Here is an 11,697-nt window from a genome sequence, read left to right on the forward strand (position 1 = left end):
ATAATTGTTTAAATTAATATAATAATTAATACTTTTGACTCATCCATTTTCTTAAAAATGGTTTAAAGGCTGAAATGTGAAGTGTATAATTTTATAAAACTTTTGTTTTGTGAAAACTTCTATCCGAACTGTAAATCGTGCTTTTTACATTTATTTTACAGTTTACCATAGACATTGCCCTACCCTGCTCATGTGGTATTAATTTTATTTGTGCAGGTCTTAAAAAGTCTTAAATTTGACCTTAAAAGTCCTGCAGCAACCCTGTCACTGATCACGCAACCACAACGCTTTGAGCAGGGTTTCCAGGTTTTCTCAGCAAAACCCGCCCAAAACCTCGGACTTAGCAACACTGGCTTTGAGATCCAGTGTGAAGCGCTTGAATTTATCGAAGAACACAAATGAGTAATATAAACTAGTATTAGTCAATGTCAGTCAACTGATATAAACTAGTTTAAATCCAGATAAAACAGCGCTGACCAACAGCAGAAAAACACTGTGTGAAACGATACAGTCAGAAGGCTTTTCAATCTACAAATCGCCATCGTTTACCGGGGATTTACTGTAGTAACACTAACTGAACCTTGGTATTGTGGCAGAAATGTGTGGTATTTATATCAAATTAAATGTATTAAAGGAGTAATGGTGTGGACACACAAGACACACGCCTTGTGTCGTGTGTCTTTTGTTTCCCGCCCTCATGTTTCCATATTTGGTCATTTTCCTGTCCTTGTTAAGTTTGATTATGATTTCGTTCAGCTGTGTGTGTTTAATTAGCCTGTGCATTTAGTTCCTGTCTGTTCAGTTCCTTTTGGTTTGGTCTCCTTGTTACTCCAGGTGTTAATGTGTGTCTGCCCTGCCTTGTCTCGCCCTGTTTGGATTTCATTAGAGACTGTATTTTTTGTTATTCCTCGTTCCCCCCCGCTGTGCGCACCATGACAAATGGAATATAGTTACAGTATATTTGTGATTAAGCTATAGGCTAGCGTTTGTGCACTTATACTAAATGTATTTAGACTACTGCTTTTCATACAAATAGGCTACCTAGAAACCATATAGTTGGATTTTTACCACAGTATTGAGGTGCTATATGTGTGGTTTTAACTCTGGTTATCATGATGTCAATGTACTCTACTATAGAAGAACAATTGTTCACTTTAATAATACTCAAACAGTCAGTAAAATTAAATTTCACCATATAAAAAGGAGGTTGTTACAAAGTTTTTCACAGATGTTACTGATTTTGATAACAAAACTATTACTGTCAACTCAATGTCAAATGTGCATTTCTAAGAGACAAAATGAATATTATTATTGCATATATGGGCGTTTCTTTAACTAGGGGCACTTTTAGCCTTGTGAAGTTGAATAAAAAAAACCTTGTATGCCACTCATGAATTGTCTAAGATCATTTTTCTAACTAGTTTTACCAGATTTTCCACAATGTAAAATAATTATACATTTGTCAATAAGATAAATTAACTGCCCTAAGGACCTAATGCTGAACTGTGCACCTGTCACACTCTGAAATGTAACGTTGGTTTGGGTAAGAGCTTATTAGAAAATAAATAACTTGAATTTTTATATTAAGTAGAGCATGATCTCATAAATTGTGGATACATTTTTAATGTGTGATGAGAACTTTTAAAATATTTTTTTAAAAATGTGTGGTGGTGGAAATGACAGGGTGTTGTGGAAATGACAATGAATTAACGTGAATGTAGAGAAACAGCAGAGATATTTATTAGAAAAAAGTCTTAAACTCATCACACTCAATTCATAAAGTCATTAAACATAACCACACCTGTTTTAGTGTAGTGCTGAGTTTGATGTATAAAACTGATTTGTCTCACAGATGAACGGTTACAGTGCATACTGTAAATAAATGACACATCTGATGACAAGGCAAAAATATAAGCAATAGATGATGCATCAAAATTTGATACTGAAATGTTCTCATTGGTCTCGTAAATGAACACTCATCTTCTGTAAGAGTAGCTGTAAAGAACACCTGAAACTGTATCATTTAAACAGAATTTTGAGCACCTTGAATGTGTGAATGTATGTATGTTTGCATGTGTGTGTGTGAGAGAGAGAATCTCTCTTCATATTTTATAGGGTCAGCTTTTATTTTGTCCCTATAGGCCTGTAACCTTTCTTTTGTTGTCTTAGGTGGCATCTTAAAAAAAGATAAAAATGAAATCAATTAATATGAAAGTAATATAATTTAGAAATAAAATTAATATAATAATATAAATATAAAAAGTATTGTGATATATTATAATATAAAAAGTATCACACAAATCTACTCTCGCAATCCATATCAATTGAAAAAAAAAAAAAAAACTTTGAATTTATAATCGACAATATTGTTGTTTCATTTAACAATCATTGTTGAACATGTTCAGACTGAGCCAACAGACCATTTTAACAGGATAAATTGAATATTAACAAAATGTATGGGTCTAGGTAAAAAAATGTAATTTTCATGAAAACTATTAAAATGGATTTATAGTGTAAGGATCCAAACAACGGAATCCAGCGGCCTGGTCGAAGGTTTAATGCATGTTCGGTCTTTTACTTGCGCTTCTGAATTTATCAGGATCTAGTTTCAATTTTAGTCTAACTCCGTGCTTGATCTGACTCCAATTTCAAGTGATCATTAAACTTAGACAATATTTATAATTAAACTGATCACAGATATCGATTGTACATTTAACTTAGATATTTGATTACTCTGGAAATCCCATACTTTCAATTCTTCGTTCATTAGGGACTAGGTATCGCATAGGAATTACACTTCGGCCGATTTTTTAGTGAATCCACGACACAAACTCGTCAGTTCTGAACTTACTCAGAGGGTGCAGAGCGGTTATAATACCTTTAAGTGAGCTGTGCCTGCATACTCATAACAAAAAGTGTATTTTTCCTATAACCACGAGAGCTACACCGTGTTAAGCCAGCGACAGTCAGAAATCCAGAGTCTCCTTCATGGTGCTCCCCATGGCTCATCCATTAGTGCTTTGGTGTGATCAGTCCTGAACGCAGATTTGCGGAAATACTGCTACACATTAATCTACTAGAAAAAATGATTTCAGAAGAGATCAGAATAAATCAAATATAACAATTTATTATTAGTCAGGTAAACGTATCTCGCCAATTACATAATAAAACAATAAGAAGCCAATTCAAAAATAAGAAAATACATAACAGTTGTTCAAAGATGAATCTAAGAACAAAATGTTTACCTGAATTCAAGAAGAAGATACATAGTATGGAACAATATTAAATACCCTCCACACTCCGGGCTGATCTGACTACAAATCACACCGACTGATTTGCAACTTTCCCTTAAATACTACCAGAACAAAAGGCTCATAAACATTTATTCTCTGCCCCAAAACAGATTAGATCTGTGTATGGGGGATGAGAAACCTCAGGAGGAGCTGTCACACCTGTAGAGCAATGTTCATCAGGTTTTGAAAGGAGACCGCCCACAACAGAGGTACAGAATTCACTTAAGTTTCCAATATTTCCCATAATATAAATGACTACTGTGAAATTGAGACCAGTTTACCCATCGCACCGAGACCTTTAAAATGATACCAAACATGAAAGGGAAAAACAACAGGTTCACAAGATACATGACGTGGTATTTGCATATTCTTAATGAACTTTGAGTGAACCCTTTTGGGGAGAAAGAGGGAGATGCAGAGATGGCAGGGTGAAGAAGGGGGTCGTAAATTATCAAAGAAGATACGTTTGGTTAGGGTGGTGTTGTCTGTTCTCTTTGGAGATCTCTTCTCCAGATTAGTTTTACGGCTTTATTGCATGGCATCTGTGATTTCCTGAGTTAATTTCATAAAGGAAATAATTTCACTCCCTACAATAGCGTTTTGGAAAAGAGCTGTTCATTTGGTGGCTGTCTGTATGTTAAACCCGACCTCTCTGTGTAAACAAATGGACTTTTGGGGAAAATTGTTATCTATCTCTTTTAATAAAATGTGTTTTAAACTTTTTGTTGAAATATTTTTCTGGCAGTGACCATGCTATTGGTCTTGTTGTTAATGTCTTTGTGTTGCATTGTGCATTTTTTATTCACAGAAACAAATTTCAAGACTGCTTGTAAGTGATGTCTGAGATATCCCTTATTGTTCTTAAATTACAAAATTGCTACAGGGAGATGGCCCTTGATAATGTACATGAGGAGTACATAGTCAAATAAGTCTGTTGCAACAATTAAGGGCTCATTTCACTTCAGCAATACTAACACAACACCTTTCATTGTTTTTGAAAAACAGCAAGACGTGGTTATAGGTTTCAGGTGCAGTGTGTGATGACAATCTGAGTCTGAACCTTCAGTCTGATAGTAGTCTATTTAAATAAATCAGCACATTTTTGAGGATGTGGTGATTCTGATCATGCTGTTGTTTTCTGTAGATACCTTCTCATAACAGGAAAAAGGTTATCAGATATGTTTTGTGCTCTGCTGAAGCCACTAAACTACCAGTCAGCCTTTCAAAAATGTTCCTGTGGAGCTTGTTGCCTTGTTTTATATGTGCTCGGGGTGAGTGTATTTTTAATATTTATTATAAGCTATTACTTTTTTTTTTTTCTCTCCTAATGTGTTTATTGAAGAATCTCTTGGATGGCTGGTATCTCTCATGGCCATCATGCTATATGGTATTTGTGTTGCAGTTACCGGTAATCTCTCATGGCTCTCACGGGTCGTTTTATGTAAATATATTGCAGATGTCAAGGCAGATGGAGTAAAGATAGTCTCGGTGATAGAAGGAGATTCTGTCACTCTTCATTATCATGCTACGAACATTGAGAGAAATGATCACATACTGTGGACTTTTGAATCTGATAACTCGCACATAACCTATAAAGAGAGCATCTTTACATCTGATGGTGCTGGTGGGAGACTCCGAGGCCGAGCGAAGCTGCGTCCGACTGGATCTCTGACCATCACAAACACCAGATTCAGTGACTCTGGATATTATACAGTGTCTACCGGCAGCTCCTTGCGGGAGATATTCAGAGTTTTTGTCTATGGTGAGTCACATTGGGTCTCATTCACTACTAATTGCTTGGATAATTTCATATTTGTACACACAAGAGAACTTCTCTAGAAAAATCTTCCACAACATGTGCGTATGCACAAGAACCTTGTTCGAATGTTAGTGAATTTGGAGTAGTCTAAATGAGCCGCCACGGGAACAAGGTTAGTCATTTGCATAAAACACGCCAAAACTATCTCCATATAAGGCCTTTCCGCGCAACCTGTCCTTTACATCATACATAAAATATGCCAATCTCTGTTGAACACATTTATAAGGTGCTCAGTTGTTTCTGCATGTCTTCTTAACCTTTCTTTTTCTTATTTCTCATTATCTTCCCATACTGTGAATTAATCTCTGATCGCTGCTTAATTTGTTTTGTTTTAAAGCACCTGTTTCAACACCCGTCATCACCACAAACACACAAACCAAAGAGAGTCAAACTCCGAGTGATGGCGGCGAGTCCCACCTCACCATGCTTCCCTCGTCTTCTCCAGCTCGTCTGCCTGTACCTGAGATGATCAGTAACTCTTCAAGCTGTTCATCAGGATCATCCGTGTCCAGATGTTCATTGCTGTGTTCGGCGGTGAATGTGAGTCATGTGAGTCTCTCCTGGTACAGAGGACACAGTTTATTGTCCAGCATCAGTGCGTCTGATCTCAGCATCAGTCTCTCGTTACCTCTGGAGGTGGAAGATCAGGATAACAACACCTACAGCTGTGTGCTCAACAACTCATTCACTAACCAGACTCAACATCTGGACATCAGTCAGCTCTGTCAACCATGTGAAGGTACATCAATGCCTGTACTAGGGACAGTAATGCATTAAGAAAATCTCGTAAAAATACTTTACCTCCTTTTTGCTTTTGGTTAGTTCGTGAGCACACTATTGATTCAGCATTTGTATTTCCTTCTGTCAGGCTCTGCTGTCCACTGCTGTAGTTTTACTGAAGCTCTGATCCGATTGGTCCTCTCTGCTGTGGTGGGCTTGACGACTGTTGTTATATTGGTCGATCACTTCAGATCCATGAAAACTGAACAGAAACTGAGGGAACAAATATTACCATCAGTTCACCAATGATAAATCATACATTATTCCATATGGTTACTAGGTAGGGCAGTTAATGTAAGGCATATCAATTGTTTTTTTCTTTTTTTTCTTTCAGGAAATTCAAAAAATAGGTCGAATGTCAAGTTTGTTTGGTTTTTTTTGTCAAAATTGGGTTTTCATTCAGTTATTATTATATAACATCTTGTCTATCATCTCTGAAAATATCTTGGCAAAATTCACTTGTTTAGTGCAGAAAAATAACGATTTATTGTGGCAAGCAGAAAAGACTGTCTTTCTCTAGAGATGCTTTCCCTTTCACAATACAAAAACAGTTCACCTATCAAAATACACTATGTAACGTATATAATAAAGGTGTATCAATGCACATTTTCCGCCAGTCCTGTGTCTGAACTACAGCATGCAAAGTTCGGGGTAACGTTAGCTAGTCTGCTGTGTAATGAAGCAGTATGGTGCTCCTGACAGCTCTCTGTGACCGCGAAAGTAAAAAAAGGAGTCAATAAATGAGTAATAAATGGGAGGAAAAAAATGATAAAATAACTCTCTCTCCCTCACACACACACGCTGAAATATTCTGGCTGTTTTCTGTTTCTCAGCATTATAAAATTGTTTTAAATAACAATGCTGAATAATGAAATTGCAAAATCTTAGCTTAATGAATAAAATAAACGAATCAATAAAAATAAAAACTTTGACCGTAATGAAAAATGACTTACATTTTTCAGGGTGGTTAAGATATTAAATCTTTATACAATGGCAGCAGTGCCCAGCAGCATAAAGCGTCTTAAGTTTCTCCCTTAAGTATGAAATTTCAGGGCTGATTCACCCTTACCTAAGGGAAAAACATAAGGGTGTTGCATATAATCCTTTAAATGTTTCTCTCAGGTAAGGGAAACCGCTAAGTGTTTCACGACAGCGACCAAGGTTTTGTCGTTATAAAGTTCTGTTGTTTATTACAGAACCTACAAGTCTAGGTTTGATCTTTGGAGCGATTGTAACATTGATTGGTCTTTTTGTAAAAAAATACTGTTCGTTAGAGATGACAAAATATGTCATCACCATTTCAGATATATTAAAGTATTTGTAAAAATGTGATTATTATCAGCATTACTGTATGCATAATCAATACGTAGAGTCATAGACACATCAGGATTTCTAAAACGTACTTGGAGTAAAAATAGGCTAAGTGTATTTCAGGCTAACTCTAGACTATGTGATCATTTAAAAAAAAAAAAAACATACTTCCCTGAGTTAAGCATGAACAACAATTTCACCAATGTGATATAAACTTCATTCAATAATGAGATGACATCTGCTGTGCTGTAATCTTTGTTACTTGTATAATAAGGCAAGCACAATTTGAGCGCTGTTTTCCTGGTCATAGACCTTCTTTTTTGCAAGATCTGATGGCTGAAAGTCACTCTCTGCACATTTAATAGTGAGTCACTTTTGATGTTAACACTGTTTTTGCTTTAAAGTAAAGTATTAAGTGTATATAGTTATCATTATTCATTAAACATATTGTCCATGGAGTCTGAATTGATGCAACACAGTATATTTTTTTGCTCATTAGTAATTGGACACGTCATGAACATGCATATTTGATTTATAAGCAGATCATGTAATTAACAGTAAAACAGCAAAAGCTTGATTTAATGTTTATATCTGTGCAGACTAGTTCATTTTGAGAACAGCTTTGTAAAGACTGCCAGAACTAAAAGATAGCATCTTGTCTAAAGATTAAATGTAATTTTACAAATCAGTGTTTGTTTGTTTTTTTGTCATTCACTATCTCCAGTTAGTTTGTATGTTGAAGACTGCAGTATATCATTGCATTTAACCACTATTTCAGTTGCATTATTTGCTTTATTACATTGTATGATCTTAATCCTAAAAACCATCATCAAATTTGAAAATGGATTTATGTATCTAGTCACCACTCTAATGGCTCTCTCAATACTTTTCTTTCTTATATGCATGTTTGTAGTTATTTTTTAATGCTGGTGATGTTTGCAAAACAATGTGCATTTGTCGTTTTAAATATTTTCTGTACCAAGTCACATGAGCATTAAATCCATGCTAAAATGTTCATGCTACATTTGTCTATACATTTTTTTTATATTATATAATTGTCACGTTGACCAATCACTCATGTTTACCAGCAGAGGTCAGTGGCCTTCACCTACAGTATGTACATTAAATGTGCAGTAAGCCATTTCTGGGAAACCCTGTTGGTATTTCAAATCACCAAAACCAACACGCCCCTACTCGCCCATATCTTGATGTCTCCACCCCCACTTCCACCTATACACTAAGCGGGCAACTACACTTTCTCAATGGCCTTAATACTCACATTTTCTTTAGGACTAGGCATAACTTCTGGGGAATGGAAGTACTTTGTTTTATTTTATTTTCTGGCACACACACTTTTCTTGGCCCATTTCTGGAAAATGTGTTTTTCCACACTGAAATTGTTCAGCAGAAATCTGTCAGGAAGGTTGTGTTGCAGAATATGTTCTTTGTATCTTCCCTGCAGTGAGGCATACATTTTGTGTGTGTGAATGTACCTGGACGATGGTGCAGTTTTTTCTGTAGGATTTTGTCTTTTACAATGCAAAACCAGTTTTCTGCATGACAGTTTGCATCATGTGTTTTCAGTGTGTCACTGTCATCTTTGACAGACTCTGTCAGTGTATCTTCTTAGGTCACCTGGCAGAATTCCTGACCAGAGAGGGAAAATTGGCATGTAGTCTGTCATCAGTGCATCCAGTATCACTGGACAGTGCTTTTTATGTTTTTCACTTTCCTCCGCTAGGTCTTGACAGTCTTGAGAACATTGGCAAACTCTTTTGTGAATGGTGACCTGGCCAATATCGTATTTGCTAGGGATGCACCGATACCACTTTTTTCAGTACTCATCTGATACCGATACTTCTATTTTTGGTACTTGCCGATACTGAGTACCGATACCGATATTTTTATTGCATTTGTACACTTTTTGAAAATATTGTGTACTGAAACCAAAAGTGAGCATAATGTTAGTTGGTAAACTTCATTTATCAAATAGATACAGTCAAACCAAAATTTATTCAGACACCTTCAACATTTCTCACATTGTCACAGTTTATTCGCTATAGTTTAGAAAACAGTAATAAAATATGAGAATAACTCAGTTAAACTGTGTCAGAACAAATTCAGCTTGATAATGTTAAATAACTTTGATAGAAAGGTACGTTATTGATTACAATCAACCAAAAATTCTTCAGACAGCTGTTAGTATGACAATATTTACACAACTATCAATACTCTGTCGGGCCACCCTTAGCTTTAATGACAGCTTGTAGACTCCTGGGCATGCTGTCAACTTCAATTTTTCCCAGACTCGAATGAATCATTTTTTGGTCCCAAATTTGTATCAATTCTACTGGTAGTCCACTGTATGAAGAATGTTTGGGTATAATTTGTCACAGTTTACTTTATTTTGCCATCCTCGCTTACATAAATGAACTATAGTGTCCTTCACCCACTAGTAAAAAAAATATAAAAAATTATATTTATCATTTTTTGCTCTATGGTACATCATCTTTAATTTAATAGCATTAGAGCTGCTCCATTTCAGTGGCTTAGTATTGTAATCACGCATTTTGCTGTAATAATGCAGGGAACCACTCGTTATCTCCTAACTGTGATATTTTCAGAAATATAATTTTTATACAGCATTTTTTTTAATCTGAAACATGCTGCGATTTATATTCCAAAGCCACTCATATAATGCAGAAACACTCAAGCAAGCAAAACACCTGCAACGCTTGCACGTATTTGTAATGGTGCAGAATGAGAGGAACAAGTGCAGCCTGGTGCAGGGCTATTCAATTAGTTTCATTTGAGGGCTGGATTATCGAATTGAAATTTTGAAGGGGGCCAAGGGGGTGGATGGCCGTCCCGATCTCTTTCTGAGGGGCCTATAAAATTAGAAATTAAATTTAAATGCATATTCAGCAGTAAAATTAACTAATATTATCAACACCAACACCTATAAAAGGTTACCACATTAGTGCTGTCCGTGAATCGATAAAAAACAAAAAAACAAATTATTCACAAATTTTTCTGTAATTAACTGTGATTTAACTGCATATTTATATTGTCATAATTTCACACTGAACCTTCAAATTAATGTAGAAACAATATAAAGATGGTATAGTTTCAATATTTGTTTAATGGCATATTTTTACTAAGTAGCCTATTATTAACAATGGCCAGTATTTTTGACAACAATGCAATACTGCTACTGACATCTCTATTAAATGCATTTCCCCCTTAATTTTAGCCATTAATTATAGCAATTCAATGTTACAGTATAATTGAAAGCCATTATTTTTAACATTTTAGTAGGTTCTGAAATTTTTTTTTTTTAACTTTTAATTTAAGTGAACTTAAAAAATTATTTCACTTTAAAACCTGATGCACATGATGTGTAACTGTTTACGGTCATTTAGGACTTTATAACTCATTTAAGACCGTGCTTATGTGATACACACAAAGTATGTACACAATTGTGTTATGTTTGCTTTATTTTCCTCTGATTATTCGTATTGTTTTAAGTTCATTGATCGCATTATTTCCTAATGCAGTGTTTATGTGCAAATTAACAATTGTATTTTGATCTACATGGAGAGAAAAGGGGGACTCTTATTTTGACATTCTGATTGGAGAATAATAAGAAGCAAGAGTAGTTTGTACTCAAGTTTACACGTTAATATGATAAGTAAATTCATATAAAATCACTTTGTGGTTATTAATATCATTATTGCTGTTTATAAAATGTCTGAGTATTTAGTTGTTAACTAAAAATGGTAAAATGAAGAAAGGAGACGAGAGTGTCAGAATGATTTATTTTGATGTCGGTGGCACTTAAGTGATGTAATAAGAGCAACACAGACAAAAGAATGTAAAGTAATGCTTTAAAAGCAATTGTTTGTACTGGAATATTACTGATTGTGCATTAAATAAACAGATCAGCAGAGGAGCTGTGAAAGAGCAGACGCGACTCTCCCGTTCTTCTGACATTATTCCTGTTTTACAGGTAACAGTAATCTGTCTGCGGGGTCTCCTGCAACACTTACGAGGTCACTCGCCAAATCCCAGCATTTTGACATAATTCTTTGTGTTTTTGTCCGCTGAAGCGGTTCAGCATACAGCCGAACGCACAGCCTTCCAGACTATACTCTGTTTGATAGTCATCTTCGTCCAGTGTCTGCGCTATTTCTCTGCAGAAGTTATGACCGACAACACTGCCTTTATACTCTTTTAAACTAAAGTTGTGGATGTGTCATAACCCTGTCACACAAGTGCTTGTCAGCGCTACCATTTATTGATGTTGCGCTCTGTGGTAGATTAATGTTGTTGCGTCTTTCTCATCCCTTTCTTTTGCGGCTGTGAAACAACGTACTGGGCCAGTGTTGCCACCTTGTGGACAAGCTAATTAGTGCAAAATAATGTGCGATCTGTGCGTACTCTTCCCTCGGGCCGGATAAAGATAAATGGCGGCCGCTAATTGAATTCACACAG

The 11,697-nt window shown here is 35.7% G+C and overlaps 1 protein-coding gene across 2 annotated transcripts; it reads left to right on the forward strand.

Moving 5' to 3' along the window:
* Positions 1–4,148: 4,148 nt before the first annotated feature.
* Positions 4,149–7,037, forward strand: LOC131537386 (uncharacterized). Of its 2 annotated transcripts, XM_058770759.1 has the most exons (4): positions 4,149–4,564; positions 4,750–5,055; positions 5,450–5,851; positions 5,981–7,037. In XM_058770759.1, exons 1-4 carry the CDS (start codon positions 4,522–4,524, stop codon positions 6,139–6,141), a joined length of 912 nt encoding a protein of 303 aa, XP_058626742.1. In that variant the 5' UTR covers positions 4,149–4,521; the 3' UTR covers positions 6,142–7,037. The 2 variants fall into 2 exon arrangements, with proteins under 2 accessions (XP_058626742.1, XP_058626741.1); XM_058770758.1 differs by lacking the exon at positions 4,149–4,564 and having other exon boundaries at positions 4,628–5,055.
* Positions 7,038–11,697: the final 4,660 nt, after the last annotated feature.

The sequence above is a fragment of the Onychostoma macrolepis genome, chromosome 03 (genome assembly GCF_012432095.1).
Source record: "Onychostoma macrolepis isolate SWU-2019 chromosome 03, ASM1243209v1, whole genome shotgun sequence".
In the NCBI taxonomy this organism is placed as follows: Eukaryota; Metazoa; Chordata; class Actinopteri; order Cypriniformes; family Cyprinidae; genus Onychostoma; species Onychostoma macrolepis.